Consider the following 18,051-nt stretch of genomic DNA (forward strand, 5'->3'; position numbering starts at 1 on the left):
AGTAACAGAAAAGACTAAATTTAAAAATAAAAAAAATGATCCAAATGAAAAATGAAAAAATACTAAAGATGAAGAACAGAAGAAAAAATTAAGATAAAAAATAAAATAAAAAATAAATGCAAAAAATAGAAATCACAATTATGAGTTTTCAATATATTTGGTTTTTTAATTTATTTTTTTGTCCTTGATCTATTTTATTCTTTTTTTGGTAAATATTTTATTCTTTTTTTATTTAGATATGTTTGGTATCGTTTCTATTTTTATTTATTTCACTTTTTGGTCTATTTATTCTTAATTTTTTTTAGCCTTGTGTCATCCCATCTATTAAAGGTTTTCGTAAGGTGGTGTTTGGTTGGGGGGATTTTAAATTACCCCATGCAAATGATGTTAGGATTCTGGGAAGCATGCGTTTGGGAGAGGGAGAAATGGCTCAAAACCCAGGGAAGCAGGATGCATAGGATTTTCAGTTTTGTGCCATTTAGCTAGGCTTATGCACTATTTAAAAAGCAAAGGGGGAGGTGGTTTTTTGCTGATAACTGGCTAAATCACATGGGCCACAACAAATCAGACCAAATATACCCTCTGATTTGCTCTCGAGAGACGCATCTTTACATGGAGTAGCAGGTGGAGCACTCGATGATTTGAGGCAATCTTGAGAAGCACAAATTGTTGGACACATTTCACTACTAGCTGCTTCTGAAGCCAACTTATCTGTGAATGTTCTGGAATGAGATTTAGTGCCCACAATGGGATGCTTTTTTTTTCAGGCTTGACTCTGAAGCTGTAAAAGCCAGGGGTTGGGATGAATCTGATGGAAATTCTCGTGGTGCATCATCTTCTCCATTTTCCTTAGATTTCTGAGAAAAGCCCCTTCTAAAAGATTGAGACATATGAGAGGCTGGTGTTGGTCGCTGGTCAAGTGCTTCAATTGATGTCTTGACAGAAACTGTTTTTTCTATGTTTGCATGCTCTGTATTATCTACTATGTCATTATTCAGCATGCATGCTGACAATATTTTTGGAGGATGAGTTGCACATGCATCAAATAATGTCCCTGTAGTGAATGATGGGGAGGGAGTTATTAATATGTCTGGAATACGATCTTGCTTTGGGTGATTTAATGGCTGCGAGTAACCTCTGCAAATAATATTAGTAACAGGGATATTTTCGTAATTGTCACTTATTTCCCAATCTATATTTTACCTCAAACCAAACATAGATTTTATAAATCTTATCTAATTTGCCCAGTAAAATTTGTTCGAACCAAACAACTTTTTTTACATTTTCCTACCTAACTCACTTTCCAACCATTTCCCTATCAATTACATTTCCCTAGTATTCAAAAAATTTATCCTCAACCAAACACCCCCTAAAAGAATCTAAAATAAGAGAGAATAAAATCGAGATATAAAAAATATCAAACATATCTAAACAAAAATAATAAAATAGATCAAGGATAAAAAAATAAATAAATAAAATCAAATATATTGAAAATTCATAATAGATACTTTTCTATTTTTTATTATTTTTTATCTTAATTTTTTGATCTATTTTTTGTATTAACTATATATTTTTCATTAACACTATTTTTATTATTTTAGTTTTTTCTGTCACTTTTTGTGATTTGTAACATTTCGATCTTATTTTTTCTTCTTTTTGTTGTTCTTATTCTATTTTTTTATAGACACATTTGATTTTCTTTTTCTTTTTTATCACTTTATTTTCCTTTTCAAAGAAAGGTAAAGTAGGTATATTTAGTCAAGTTTCTAACAGTGTTAGGGAGGGGGTTGGAAGAAAAAACCACAGGGGGTTATTAAATGATTAAAAATAAAATAAAATCATAGGGGTGTAAATGACTCAAAGCTCAGAAGCACGGACACACGATCTTTAAAAAAATTTGTGTGTCGGACACCGACACGTTTTTTGACGCACAGTCAACTTTTTCCAACACTCAGTCAATGCTCCGACATGTTTTTTTTTTAAGTCTTAATTTTATTTTATTAACTAAATATAAAAAAGTAATTTATAAATCAATTTTTTTTGTTATAAAATTTGACATGAAAAATTAACATAGATTATTTTTGTTATTAATGAAAAATTATTTTTGTTTATATTTATGTTATGAAATTTGAATATATATTTGATTAGTTATATGAATTATTATAGACCGTTATATGTATTAAATATAAATTAAATTATATATATTAAAAAATTTATTTAATATCAAAATGTGTCCCAACGTGTCGAGATATGACATTTTTTAGAATTAACGTGTCGGCTTGTCGTGTCGTGTCCTGTGTCGGTGTCGGTGCATCATAGACTTAAATCAATAGCATATGGAAGTTTTTTAAATTTTTTCCTAAATCAAAATCTAACTTATACTTGGAATTCATCTATTTACACAGAAATATAAAGTATGCGGAGGAGTTTTCTTTTTCTCTAGTATACTTACTTAATTACTTTTTAGAGGTGAGTCGACCTTCGAGTATTCTCACAAAGTTTAATTTTTTGAGTCGGAAAACTAATTATAGCTAAAGTTACTCTAGCCCTCCGCAAAGATGTATCTAGCAGAGGAGGTATTTAGGTTCTAACTTCTAGCACGCTTCCTTGTAATTACGATGCTATTTGTATAAATGTTACCGGTTAATTATGAATACAACAAAACCTTCAAGGACAATTGCATGGGATATTCATTCATACGTTGTTACATGGTCTCCGAAGCAATTTATTATTTTAGAGATTTTTTTTCTTGTTTTAGCCTTCCATCTTTTAAGACTAAAATGAACTCCTCCTCTCATCTATTAAAAAAAAAATGAACTCCTCTCATGTACCAAAAACAATAAAATAAAAATGAACTCCTCTCTTCTTCATACGATATTTGCTCTAAACTTGGTCCAACTCCATGCCATAAGCTTCCCCCTTACCGGCTCAACAAAAGTGGTTTTTACCGAACTTATCCTTGCATTGAATCAATACCATATTCATAATCATTATTTTCAGAAAATAATTAAAATTCAGGTTAGTACATCCTATTCATTTATGTGACGAAAAATTTATTATATTTTGAAATATTTCAATTATGGGCAATGGTGGAGCCATGATTTTTGTGGGGGACGAAATATACATATTTTAAATTTCTTAATTAAAATAAAAATTATATAATTTAATAAATACACTCATAGTACAGGAAGAACAATATAATATAGCATAATATAAGTAAAATTGCTCACAATGCAAATTAACATAATTTAAAAAATCAAGTTCACTTCACTTAAATATTGTTTTAAATTGAAAGAATATTATTTACTTATTTATTTATTATATATTTATAATTTACACAGATACTTTTACTATAGAAAACTATATTCTGCCACACTTATATAAAAGTTAGTGGATCCCATCATAATGAGAAGAGAGAGAAAAATTAATGAGATATAATAGGACTCACTCAATTTTATGTGAGTAGCAAAACAATATTTTCCGCAGAAAAAATAGATATACTTTTTCACTATTTAAATAAATTTTCTATCAAATTTTCAAATCCTAAACTTATTTTCAACTCACTCATCAATGGTTGATCCTGTATCATTTTTGGCAAGTTAAAAGCGGGACAAATTGTATTACCAATTTGTACGCACACTTGCATTGACACACAGCCACATGTAAATTATTAATGATCTAATAATTAATAATTAAATAATCATACAATAATAAAAATTTAAATGAAATCTAAACTTATTTTAAATTATCTATTTTTTAAAATTATTCATACTCAAGCCATTAGGTTTGTCTAATGATGTGGGGTTTGAGTAGATTGTATTAAGTTATATGTTCAATTCATACTCTTCTCCAAAGAAAAATTATTCATATAAAGTTAGTTATAATACATGAATAAGTTCGAAGAAACAAAATGACATTTTAGGTAAATAGAAAATGAATATTATTATTTGCACATTTTTACTACACCGTTATTTTATTTTTAAAATAATAAATAAAAAACACACGTGTCAAAAATATCTTCTATCTTTATTTCCTAAAAAAAATTAACAAATTAAAAAGTTCCAAATGTACATTGTGATTCCAAACATTCACAAAACCCAACTGAAAAATATAAAGAGTAAGCCGAATTTACCATAAAGCATAGGAAGAATCCGACCCTAGATTCCTAGAACAGTAAGGACAGAACTGAACTAATTGAAAGTATAAAGAGAAATCCTTGTGAAACCTTCCCTCTAGATTTCGGCCATTAGGGTTCATGTAGGGTTTGTGTATGTTAAAATTATTTTGATGATGTGTTAAGGTTCCAATGTATTGCGTTGATATGATTAAGAATGGAAATGAGTTGAATTGGCGAAAATTCCCACAAATTCCTCCTTTATGTGCTTTGGCCATGTAGGTGATAATGGGAGTCCATTGTGCTAAATTAGTTTGAGAGATATATGGAGTTATTCCTAAGTGGGGTAATGAAGTTAAATGATCATTGATGATATATTAGGGCATCAAATATGTGAAAATGTCAAGGTTTCCTTTTATATGCATTTTGGTTATTCAAAGAAAAAAAATTAGCTTTGGAAGTGTACGTTTGTTAAAGTGAGTGTTTGAATGACTTAATGGTCAAGTCAAGAGTATGGTAAGCTATGGATTATGTGAAAATGAAGAGAGGAACTTTTTGCCTCCCTTGTATGTAGCTTCAGCCATATGAGCTCTTGATAGGTTCAGATGTTCAAAAGTTTGTAACGAGTATTTTAGAGGCATGGTTATGTCATTCTAAGATCCTATGTAAGTATGAAACCATGTGGTTGTTGTTGAACAAGTAATCACCCTAAAATGGTATAATATGTAAGTTTTAAGAACAAATGGTCTTGACTTGTGGATTGACATATAATTGAGATAAGTTTTGTGTGTAAAGATGAAATCAATAAAGTATGTGTGTGTGTGTGTGTGTGTGTGTGTGTGTGTGTGTGTGTGCGTGTCTTGTAATAATACACAACATTGAATCATTTTATTGAGATTGTCTTGGATTCCTATCTCTAGTTGTGCCTATGGACATTGTGGTGGATCCTACATTGGAAGAAGCTAGGTAGTGTGCGTGACAAGTAAGCCATTTTGTGAAGTTTCAAGACGTAAGCTCTATGTTTAAGGAGTTCTCTCCTATCTATGTGCTCCACCATGGTTAGTGGTTAGTGGACTATGATTGGTATTGTATGTTTGTCTTCTGATACTTAGTATAAATGTATTCATATAGAGCTATATGATTATGTGATATGTTTTGTTCTGATGTGATTGCTGTGATGATTCTTGACCAACGAATTTATGCCCACTGATTTCCGCTTGGGGTCCTTCCTTGGGATTGACCGTGTAAACCTATGTTATGTGTTGAGTTCCGCTTGGGGTCCACCCTTGGGAGCACGTGCGTTGATTTCCGCTTGGGATCCTCCCTTGGGAATGATTGATGATATGTGAATATGCTCAATTTTGTTATAATATTTGGTTGTATGATGCTTTGTTACTCTGAATCTGACTTTCATGCAGGAATGGGCCCAAGGTATGGATATTACTCTATAAACTTGAAGCTACCGAGATTTGTTATCTCACCCCGTTTGGGGACATCATTTCAGGTGTGCAGATAGTCGGCGAGCCCTCACGGGGCAAGGATACGACCCTTGGTGTTATATCCCAGAAAATAATAGTAATTTATAATAACAATAAATTAATAATAATAAATTATAAATTAATAGTAATAATATATATATATATATATATATATATATATATATATATATATTAAGAATGATGATAAATTGTGATTATTTAAATTATTAATTGATTGGTGATTTATGCGTTAATGTTTGATTGATAATTTGATTAGATATGTTGAGTCAATAATAAGTTAATTATGAGTCAGCAATATTCTGAGCCATAAGAAATTAAGAAGAAAAAGGAAATAATTGTACGAAGCTCATATCTAATCCCAAAACTCCAACTATAAATAGAGGTCTAGACTAACCAAACCAAATCACTTCTAATCATCAGCATTTCTCCTCTTCTACTCTTCTTCTTTCAAATTTCTTTTCCTTTTTATTGTTATTTTTCTTTGGCTACCAACCAGGCTTCTCTTCCCAAATCGCTTTTCTTCTAGAAGTTAGCAAACACGGAGAGACCAGATAATCCTAATCCCTAGGAAATCATAGGTTATCTTTTAAATAAAATTTGTTGCGTGTAGTCCTTATCTTTAGGTAGTTATATTTTGTATCTGTAATCATAGTCCCAAAGAAATAGGTTAATTATATGAATATTATTTAGAACATCATTGGGTTTAATTTTTAGGTTAATTATATTTTAATTATGATATTTGATTTGGAAATTTTATTCTTAGATAATTGATTTAGAATTATACGCTTGAATATTTGAAATTATAATTATGATATTCCTGGATATGGAAATTATGATGGATTCGAAAATTACGATATTCTTGAAAAATTGAATTTGAAAATTATACTCTTTTTAAATTGATGTGGAAATTATGAAAACTATTTGAGGAAATTTTTCAATTATCAGAATTGTGACAAGATTGAATTTTATTGGTTGTGTGTGATTGTAATAAATAATAGTGGGAAGATAACTTTTGGGATGGTACCTCTTGAAAGTGATGAACACAACTTTTGGGCTTTATGCCTTTGATATTAAATGATGTGACAATGATGTTTCCGTTCTTCCCAAAGTGGTATCTGGCAACAGGGTTTTCCGGGGTGCTAGTAGCAACTTTGATATTTTGATATTTTGATATTTTGATATTTTGATATTTTGATATGGCTAATTTTGATATTTTGATATTTTGATATTTAGAACACACTAGGATTTGATATTTTGATATGGCTAATTTTGATAGTACGTGGCTGGCAACAGGGTTTCCTGGGTCACGGGGGAGACTGGCAACAGGGTTTCCCAGGTCTATCATGGTTCTCTTCCCACTAAATGAACTTAATAAAGATAATGAATAATATTTGATTGATGTGAATATATATAATGAACATTGAAATTGATATTTGATTAAATTATTATGTGACTATATATTTGATTTGATTATTATATTTGAGTTATATAAATTGTGTTTTGATTAGGATTACCAGTTTTGCTGACTGTTTGTGTTTATTTGGCTGCAATGATCTTTCGGGAGAGCAGATTTTCAGTAAGTCGGGTTGCAAAGAATGAGGCTAGTAGTGGGCAGTGAGGATAACCACTCAGAGATTTCTAACTAGCTCTAGAGCTCAAAATTCATTCGGCACGCTTTACGGTGCGACTGTACCGCGATATTTTTACCCGATAAAAACACTACTCACCAAATTTTCAGAAACTTGCGTAATCACACAATTTTTCGTTCTGAATCCATTTCTAGGGTTAGTTTTCTCATTTGAGACTTCCTACTCAATTTGACTTTCTTAGGGTTACGTGTTTGGCTAATTACCGTTTTACCCTTCCTTTGTATTTTAACCCTAATTTCAGAATTTTCACTAATCCTACCCATTAATCCACATTTAATATATAAATATATGTTTAAGAATACGAAATGTTATAATTTGCTGGGACCTTTCAAAGTTGCTGAAGGACAGTTGAAATGGCTAATTGGAGTCGTCGATTACTTCACCAAATGGATAGAAGCGGAACCCTCCACTACTATAACCTTTACTCGAGTTCAAATTTTTTTGAAAGAAACACTGTTTTCAGATTTGGAATACCAGCCGATGTGGTGACTGATAATGGAACCCACTTTACTGATAAAAGGTTCCAAGAATTAATGACAGACTTAAAAGTTAAGCCCCATGGAATACCAGCCGATATGGTGACTGATAATGGAACCCAATTTACTAATAAAAGGTTCCAAGAATTAATGACAGACTTAAAATTTAAGCCCCATTTTGCATCTGTAAAACATCCCCAATCAAATGGACAAGCCGAAGCTGTGAACAAAGTAATTATTGATGGACTCAGAAAACGAATGGAGGATGCCCAAGATAGCTGGGTTAATCAGCTATACTTTATTTTATGGGGATACAAAACAAGGACCCAAACAGCAACGGGAGAAACTCCATTCAGACTTACTTATAGATGTGAGGCTATGATCCCGGTTGAAATAGGGGAACCTTGTTGAAGAAGGATTAACGCTATCAAGCAAAAAGAAAAAGAGAATAGTAAGGTTCTTCCAACCAAACTAGACCTCATAGATGAAGTCAAAGTCATGGCACATTGCTGGGATATGGCAACTAAGTGGTTGATAGTAGCCAGATACAACAGAAAAGTAATACCAAGGGCATTTGAGAAAAATGACCTGGTACTTAGAAGGGCAGATATCGGCAATAAGAATGCCAAAGATGGAAAGCTAGCTGCAAATTGGGAAGGTCCTTACCGGGTTAAAGAGAAACTCGCAAAAGGAGAGTATATCTTGGAAATGACAGAAGGAAAGCCTATCAAAAGAACACGGAATGTGGATAAACAGAAGATTTATTACAGTTAAATCCGAGATCCAAAGATTAGCTGTTTTTAAAGTCTTTTCAATTTCTAGGCGAGTTATTTTGCTTTGTAGGGATCATCTAAAGCCGACTATGTAACACCCCGTATATATCCGGTAATATTATCATACTATCGTATTAAGCAGCGCTTAATTAAAAATGCGAAATATCTTTTTCTTTTCAATTATGATGTCATTATCATTACCAACTTGCTTATTAAACAATTAATAAAACAACGCCTGTATGTAATTGCAAATAAACAGCTAACTGAAATATCTCATAACATAGATAATAAAAGTGTGGCTCTAGTCACAGAACTACAACAACGTAGACCGGACCATCTAACAGTTTATACAACTCCAATCTAAAAGTACTAACATAAAGTGTCATGGACAATCCCCATGCTCATTCAAATAAGGCAACACGCCCAACTTCAGCCTCAACAACAACATAAGCATACATAGCGGAAAACATAAACAGCATCCAAATCCAGTCATGGCAGCAATACAACATAATATCATAATCAGCTAAGCTCTGGCCTCCTGCCGCCAGAGGCATCAGTCACCATACTACCTGAACCTGAAATAAGCATTCCCCAAACGTGGGGTGAGATCTCTAAACAAGAAATCTCAGTAAGACAAGGGGTCCTCAAGGATCTTCCACCCCAAGCTCACTTACATGTGCAATATAAGTTCAAAAGCAGTTTATCATCATCAGTTCTAAAATAGTGCAATGCAGCAGATAATCATGTCATGTGTATCATATCTATTCTACTGGCCAGAGAAATGCAGGATTTACATACGCCAAATACCCACACTAGTGCAAGACGCTATTTGCGTTCACCCCGGATCACCATCTCGTATGACGCCACATACTCAGGTTTACCGTCAAGATGAAACAACACATGCATATTAAAAGCCATTACACATAAAGCTCAACAACATTTCAAATATTCAAAGCATGTAACACAGCATGCATACAACCATACCCCATGGGACATGGTGGAACCACAACATGGCTAAACCGAGGACACGAAAGCCTACCTTGTAAGCTACTATCCAAACCAAGAGTCCACACAGCTCAAGGCCCACAAACAGCACAATCTGCCCATACCATAATTACTCATCAATAATCATAGCTCAGATTACATTAAGTGATTAAGTCTTCCTTACTCATTTTAACTTATTTCATGTTGTTTCTGCAAGAAGTATTCGAATACTCCACGAGTAGTATTCGAATACTCCAGCTCTCCAGAAAGTATTCGATTACTTTCACTTAAGTATTAACTTTAAATGCTACGCTTAGCATTTTAATCCCAATCTCAGGATTCTTAACCTACTCATTTTTACAAGAATTATCATATTTTTCTTATAATTTTCTGAGCACTTTTCCGGTACGCGCTTTTCCAAGCCAGTACTGGTTTCTAGCACCAGTTCTCATTATTTGGGCTTGCAACTCGTTTTACAAGTCCTACATGTCATTCTAGTAATTATCATGCACTTTCATTAATTTTCCGGGATACTTTTTCGGTACTCATTTATACCGACTAGCAGAACCGGTATCTGCACTTTTCTTCCGAAAAGCCACTTTCAGCATTCTTACTCACTAATTATAATTATTAAAGCCTCATAATAATTATTAGGGTCAATTATGGAATTATTTCATAATTTCACATAATTAATTAATTAAATCCCTTAATTAACGGTGCGGATTCTTACAAACTATATCAACAAATTCATGTAATCAAAGTCTTTGATATCAATAAACAAGGAATTTTTTTTCCGAAACTTATGCTTACATGATTATGATGCATAAACATAAATCCGAGATATAAGTGTTATTTGTCATGCTAACTCTGATCAAGTTGAAATGCTCCATACTACGGTTAAAAGACCAAGATAGGACATATGACCATATTGCCTTTACCTTAGATAGAACCGGGTTACGAAACCTAGACTACGATTGAAGGAACCAATGCTCATCTTCATCAATAGTAACTTAACAAAACGTTAAGTTAAGATAAAAAGTGTCATGGAAAATGTTAAGTTTAGGGGAACCAAATGCCGAGTTGAGTTACAAGATCTCGGTAAAAGAAGAAAAATGAAGGTTCGTTCGAGTTCCTCCCAGAATAAACTAGCTCGTCTTCACGTGGAGGAACGATATCCTAATTCTCTAAGTTCCCAACATTGAGCCCAGACACATCCTCCACGCTCTTCTCGGTGGTAGTACTTAAAACCTCATAAGTCACCCAGGGAAATTGGGCTATTAAGGCGGCAGGAGGAGACTCAGAATCTGCCTCAGAAGAATGAGACTCCTTTACAATCTCTGGTGGAGATGACATCATAAATACCTAAAACAAGGAGATGCATAATCAAAAGAAGTGAAAGGACATACCTGAATAAAAAAAGCCACTAGTAGAAGAATCGCTAGAGGATGAAGAAGAGGATTTATCCGAGACCACAATTGGATCATCTGCCTCACTGGAAGCCGAGGTAGAACCCGAAATATCTCTGTGACGACAACTCGCCAAGGTAGACTCGACTAGAGAGTCACATCATTTCTCAATGAGTTTAGAACTCAGAAAGACACAAGAATAACATATGCCAACTTGCTTAGATTGGGAGAATTTGAGGAGAACTCGGGAAGTGGACGACATACCAGGACCCAGAGTAGAAACGACACTGGAAAGGTCTAACCCGGTTTGGAGAAAATATTAGGAAATATGTCTGTTAGCAAAAGGATGACCCCTACCCCGTCTGGAAAAACCACGAGCCCGGCTAGTAGGTTCTCATTCAAACCACGACTCGACAACCCGGATCTCTTCTTGGATCCTCCACCACGATAACCACGAAGCATGGCTTCGTGTTCTTCCTCCTCAGTTTTCGGTATCCCCCAGGAGGGACCTTCTTCAGTAACTCGGATTCATCCTCTTTCTCCACTTCACCACGCATAATTGAAGAAGGGTCCTTTTTCCCCCCTCATTGTAGTAAACAGTGGGAGCGACAACAAATTTAAAGTAGTAGAGAAAAATGGGACAGAAAACTGGGAATAATACACCTAGAACTTCAAAATTGGGAGAAAATGCACCTCTCTAGAAAAGCCAGAAACATTAACGAAATTCAAAACACAAGTTACAAACGATTCAACAACATCCAGAATAGAAAGTTCAAAAATACGAGAGATGAAGATTCCAACAGGGAAAAATTGAAAGAACAACAACACATACAGATACTCAAAAACACGAAAAAAAATGGACGAATTTAGGAGAAGAGTGAAATACCTTAAGAGAAAGAGTGTTTGAAAGCAAAAGTTGCAAATGCTGTCGCGCAAGAAAATCACGAGGAGAACAAGACTTCTGGAGAATAATAAGTGTGAAAGAAGAAAAAAAGAGAAAGATGGAGAATATATATAGGCAACCTCTAGTAACCGTAGCGATTTTCGAATGGGAAGGGTCAGGGGTAAGAAAGTCATTACACATAAAGGTAATGATTAGACCTCTGAAATGAACCATCCAATAAATGCACACGAAAAATGAAAATGGCACAAATTGGTTGCAGCATGCTAACAAATGCGACAATTGCCACGTGTAAAAATGAAATCATTACTACAATAAAGGCAACCATGATCCCGGTGGAATGATCACACAAGCAGCTAAAATTTCAGCAACCTCTAGCCGGGTTCCTGAAAAGAACTATACACTTAACAACAAGCTACAGCAAGATACAAAAGTAATAGGTTTGGGGCAGCTCACCATTTGGACATAAAACCATTTAAAACCCATCTTTAACTCATATTGGAACAACAGGACTAATAACTCGGCATGCTGATTACTCACCTTGTCGAGATAAGGGGCAAGGAGATATTGTCCCTTAATACAGAAATTCAGAAATCTTGAAACAAATCTCGAAAGCCCAAATTCGTACATGAAGAAGTCATAAAAACCTGGGCATTCTCTGAAAGAACCCGGATTAACGCAAATATTCCACCCCGGCAGGCCGGACACCTAAACTACCCGGCTGAGGGGCAATTGTTATGGACCCATATATGAGGCCTAATGATCGACAAGCCCGACAAGGGGCAATCTAAGATACAAATCACACATAAATATGGAAGGATATCCATCAAATACATCAATCCTAATACGACAGCTTAGCGTACGGTCTTGGGCCATCACTGGAAGCACTAAAGGTCCAAATCCTACTACCCACAGGTAAACTCTATAAATTAGAGGTAAAACCTACAAGTATGTTACGTTCTCTCCCTTACTGTTATGTTGTCACTATGCATACATACACCATTTGGCAAAGTCGTTTATTATTCAGTGCACAGTGATCTGCATGACTCAAGATATCTCATCCATAGAGATACCTTGGAGAGGGCCCCTAGATCCAAGAGCAACATACTAGTCTATTCAGCTAGGCATCTCTGTCTCTAAGACAGAATAGATAGGATGTTATTGATGTTGGCCAAAGACAAAATGTGACAAAGTTATCCCAAATGCTTTATGTATGTCCAAAGAGATACGAGATGTGACTACATGACTTGCAGGTTGTGTTTTGTATCTCTATCTTCTCTCATTAATCCTTATATTATTATGTTCATAACTTTTTAATATTCAATCTATGTAATTTATTCTGGGGTTTAGTAATTTTCCTCTTACATGATGAGATAATTGTCTCCTGTAATCCAAAAATATATATTTTTGTAATTTGAGAAAAAATACAGGACATTTTGAAAAGAGAAATAAAATTCTCAAAATCCTTTACATTTTTTTCCAAACCCTAAAACATTTGTGTTTAGTAGTTGCCGGAAATAATTTTATATTATGTTGCAACAAAGGTACTTTTTGCTTTATTATTATATCATTATAATAAAGGGCAATGTTTTTCTAATATTACATGAGAAAATATTATTTCATGTTGAGACATAATTATGTGGATCCCACAACTAAAAAAAATGAAAAAAAATTACTGACTCGAATTTTGATAAATATGTAACAAAAGCTTTCTCATGTAACATGAGAAAAATGTTTCCATGAAAGCAGGGAAAATAATTATAATAGCTCGATTTTCTCTTTTCAGGTTTGGATGCAACTTTTTCTACATTTGTGGGAAGAATTGGAACCTAGGACATGTATGCTTTGGGCCACGCATAAATAATTAGGAGAGACGAAGACTCTTTTCTTATTTCAGCTTCGATTTGTTCTCAAGCATCTTTCTTTGGGGCTTCGTTCAATTTAGCCATCTTTCCTATGAAGGTCTATATTTTTAAGGGTTTTATAAGAGTTATGTCGTAGGAAAAGTGATTGTGTTATGTTATAGAGATTCGTTTTGCGTGCTGAATTTTTTTTGCTGCGGGCCCCACAAAATGTTGTGTGTGTAGAAAACTTTTTGTGGTCATGTTAAATGATAGATGATAAATCCTATTTTTAATGCTACAAGTGTACCGAACTAAATGAGGAAAGTTTGCGGGGCAAGAGGAGAATATAAAAAATAGTAAGGATTAAAGTAAAAAAAGAAATTAACCATTTTAGTAAACGGATGTACCATATTATCAAATGTACCAAAGGTTTGCTCTAAGGCCTCAAAAAACCCATGCTTTACATAGGAAATTGCGTAGTTGGTTGAGTAGAGTCTTTTCTTTTGAATTTTTGCAATGTTTGTTATTCTTGCTTTTACTTTTTCTTTTTGTAATGTATTCTTGCTTTTACTTATATTACGAGATAAATTTAATTTATTTGGGTTACTATAATTCGCTTGATTGGCTCTAAGATAATGTTTTAGAACGAATGCATTAGGGTATAATGGAAATCAGTTTTCATTCTTTTCAGTGCATAAACAAACTTCCAGATCCAGTTTTGGTTATGCCACCAGTTTTTATATTCTTCAACGATTTTCCAATTTTTTTTTTCCTTTGCGGTAAATTTTTATTATTTTTAATTTTTTTGGTATATAAGAAATGGCAGTGAGGAGAAGGTGCTAGCCTACTAGGTAGTTCAACGTGTAGAGTCCTTTCCTGTTAATTATAAGGAAATGGACAAATCCCGCTTTTATCCCTCTCCTTTCGGAATATGTGAGAGTTTTGCGGTTTGCAATCCAAAGAGTTTAACCCAAAAAAATAAAAATAAATCTAGAAATGACAATAAAGGAATATTAAAAGGGATTGATTATTCTAACTACATTTGTCTATTACTCTCCAATATCATCAAATCATAATTTCAAGAGGAGAAAGAAAGATAAAGATTAGTTGAAATTATAATTTAATGGTGTTTAGAGTAGTTGGCAAAGGTATGCAGAAAAAAGAAGTAGATAAAATAACCTATTTCTATTAAAAAATAGGAAAAACTTTATAAAAACCCATAAAATAAACTGATTATTCTGCGTCAGTTGCTTTTAAAGAAGACAAAAAAAAAAAAAACCCTTAAAACGATTTAAGCTTTGAAAGAAAAGAATGTGGGTCCGCCAAAAAAAAATTCAAAAATTACTGTTTGCACTTGCAGACAAGTGCAAGAGTGTGCGTCCGCCCCTGACTTGAACTCTGCATTTGCAATCTATTTACCTTGTGTTTCTGAAATCCGAGTAGTTTAGTTCACTGTTCACATATATAAAAAATCTAAGTCACTGTGGCTTAGTAAGCATAAGTTGTACGTGATTTGTTCCGAAAGAAATTGGACGATAAAAAATAGAAAAGTGTTATTCAAGGGTATGTCTAAGCACAGAGATGAAAAAGAATTCAAGCTTGCTGAACACTCAAGCCTCCTCTGTAATGGTTGCGATATTGCTGTAAAGCCTCTTTTATAGTCTTGAGAGCCTTTTCATATGCAACAAACCCCATAAAAAAGAATTCATAACCATCCACCGTGACAAGCTGGATGTATTTTTCTGCAGGATTCAATCTATTTGTTGAAGGACAAACCGTGCTCAATTGATCCAGCTGCACTACGACCTAGATATAAGACACAAAAAATTCAGTACATGACACGAATAATTCCCTAAAATTTGAGATGCTCCTATTCAGAAATTCCAAAGGTTTTAACTTAGGACTTGTACTCATTAAAGAGGTGTGAAAATTCCCCAAAAATGAAATTTAAGTGGGGTCTAGTTAATGTCTAGTTACTTGCAAAGAGAATATGAGAGGAATAGTGATCAAAGTGCTATTTTTTTGGCAAAAAATTTATTCAAATGCCATGCAAAGAGTATCTTTTATCAGACTGACACGTGTCATAATTCGCTACTACTGATAGCGATTTCGTGGCTAATGATTTTGGGACACGTGGTCATATTACAGACCAAATTCACTACCACTGGTAGCGAATTATGATAAATCAGTTTTTTCCTGCGAAAGTGTGCCACGTGTCATAAGATCATTGGCAAACGTAATTCGCTACCAGTTGTAGAGAATTACGCCTACGTGGCAATCTGGTAAAAAGTATTGTTCGCATAACATTTAGATAAAATTTTTGTCAAAAGGTGGCATTTTGGTCACTGTTCCAATATGAGAAGAGTGTGAGTATCGCATTATCCATAAAGGAAGGGATGGAATAAATGTTGTTAGGTAGATTACTTTTTTTTTATGTTAATCCTAATTACTTCTTTGATGCGAGTATGCTTCTCCGGTATCCCTACAATCCCGAGTACGGCCCAGATTAAGAATTAAGATTTTATATCTCTTTCCAAAGATGACATTGGTAAAGATCGAGGTAGTTACCCACCCATTGAGCTCCCTTGCACTAACTAATATGCCAAGATTACTTTTTTTTTCAATTCTAGTAAATGTAGAGTACTTAAAATATTTTTCTTTCTTGTGTTAGAAACAAGATTACTCGCAACCGTTTGGGTAACATAGGCGACTCCCAAACTGCCAAGTGTTTATTTTACAAAGAGAAAAAGAAAATACCTTATAGTTCACGGTATGATTTTGCTGGGAGAATGGATAATGACACAGTGGATAGTCGCTGCAAAAGGCTAATCTTTTAGTTGATACATAAAGCGTTCCAATTACAGGTCCAGTGGATGTTGATATGTAGCAAGCAAATGGCTTTAAGAGTTTCTCTTCTTGGAAAATCCCAAATGTTTGTTGAAATAACATATCAGGCCCTCCTAGAGTAAGCACCTTTGTTCCTTGAACAATTCTAGCTATTGTTGCATCAGCTAGATTTGAACTAATTCTTACTGTATACAGAAAACCAGATTCCGTTAGAACTAAAGTCAGAATGTTAAAAACAATAACCATATAAATCTATAGAACTATAAAACTATGGAAAAAATGTGTATCATTTTAAAGGATGTAAGTTGTGTCATTTTAAGTGAGAGAAAGAGATAGATAAAAGAGAAAAGAGTGGACAATAAACATAAAGGTGTGAGTCCCACCTCTTTGTAAGAATGAGATGACATAAGTTATGTCATTTAAAAGGACAAATATTTTTTCCAAAAAACTATAGATAGAAACCGGAAATAGATCATTTTGTGTGATACGAGGTCATGTGAGAGGATCTCATCAACTCATATAAACCAACTGTTATCCTTTTTTTCATGCATTCTTTCATCACCGTTGATTTGTATGTGGATGATTGAGATCCTCACACGTGACATATCTTTCCGGTCTTCGACTATTCAGGAAAGGAAAGGATGCACTTCTTTCATGAGACAGACACAAAAAAGTTCTGGGCAAACCCACTGTGATTCCAGAAATTGTCAGCCATAATCTCAGCTCGTCTAGTTGCTTCTTCAACCTTCCGGCTACAACGGTTTAATGCATCATATACCGTATCCATTGGGTTTGGACCTGAAACCATAACAGGAAAACAACAATTAAACAAGAAGGAATTCATTTACAGAACATAATAAAAGGACAAATCTCATTGCACATGACTTCCTAACTTGGGGCAGGCGTGAGGTTTATTATATGCATTTTTATCCTTGAATTTTTGTAAAAAGACTATTTCCTACACTTGAACCCATAACCTTCCAGTTTTCATCTCAAGGAGAAACCTTATCGATACTCCAAGACCCGCTTCCTATTTACATAACACAATATCTTAGAAAATTAACTACTCACGGTTTGTGGCTGTAGAGGAAGTAGGAAGAGGGGAAATGTGAACATAAGGGTTGTTGCTGCCATAGTTGGACATGCCAGTGCTAGTTGCTGTAACAGGGATCTCTCTATGATCGTTCATTCTCTTATTGAGATGTAGAATCAAGAAACCTTGACACTAATGGACGCAGTGAAGAAGAGAGAAATAAGAGACTGACAAGATGGAATAGTAAGAATGAAAATATATATGTTGTAACACAAGCAAATATTCTTTTGAATTTTCAATACCTTATAACAAGCATATTTTGATTCGGATATTCAAATCAGATAATTTTTTTTACTTCACATAACTTTTCAAGATGTATCCAATGACATCTCATTTGACATATTTTATCTCTCACAAACATAATTCGAATTTGTAACAATGGTACCACAATCACAAAAAAATTTAAATCCATAAGCATATATTAGGATTATAACATATGATGTTTGCCAGATTTTGGCGGGAAGA

General features: G+C 33.8%; 1 protein-coding gene across 1 annotated transcript; it reads right to left on the reverse strand.

The window, feature by feature from the left end:
• Window positions 1-15,239: 15,239 nt before the first annotated feature.
• On the reverse strand, window positions 15,240-17,682 carry LOC133294899 (GEM-like protein 1). The gene is made up of 4 exons (XM_061493661.1): window positions 17,565-17,682; window positions 17,184-17,291; window positions 16,404-16,678; window positions 15,240-15,452 (listed from the first exon to the last, which is right to left on the reverse strand). Exons 1-4 carry the CDS (start codon window positions 17,680-17,682, stop codon window positions 15,240-15,242), a joined length of 714 nt encoding a protein of 237 aa, XP_061349645.1.
• Between the last annotated feature and the right edge of the window lie 369 nt (window positions 17,683-18,051).

Source organism: Gastrolobium bilobum, unplaced genomic scaffold, assembly GCF_033153095.1.
Source record: "Gastrolobium bilobum isolate Gb01-03AN ecotype WA unplaced genomic scaffold, APGP_CSIRO_Gbil_v1 utg2683, whole genome shotgun sequence".
Taxonomy (NCBI): domain Eukaryota; kingdom Viridiplantae; phylum Streptophyta; class Magnoliopsida; order Fabales; family Fabaceae; genus Gastrolobium; species Gastrolobium bilobum.

Excerpts from the sequence above, each read along its gene's own strand:
- LOC133294899 (XM_061493661.1), bottom strand. The coding sequence starts at position 17,682 with ATGAACGATCATAGAGAGATCCCTGTTACAGCAACTAGCACTGGCATG. Across the intron at positions 16,679-17,183 it reads TGACAATTTCTGGAATCACA|TAAGAATTAGTTCAAATCTA; the intron begins GTGGGTTTGCCC and ends TTCTGTATACAG. Across the intron at positions 15,453-16,403 it reads ATCATACCGTGAACTATAAG|GTCGTAGTGCAGCTGGATCA; the intron begins GTATTTTCTTTT and ends TCTTATATCTAG.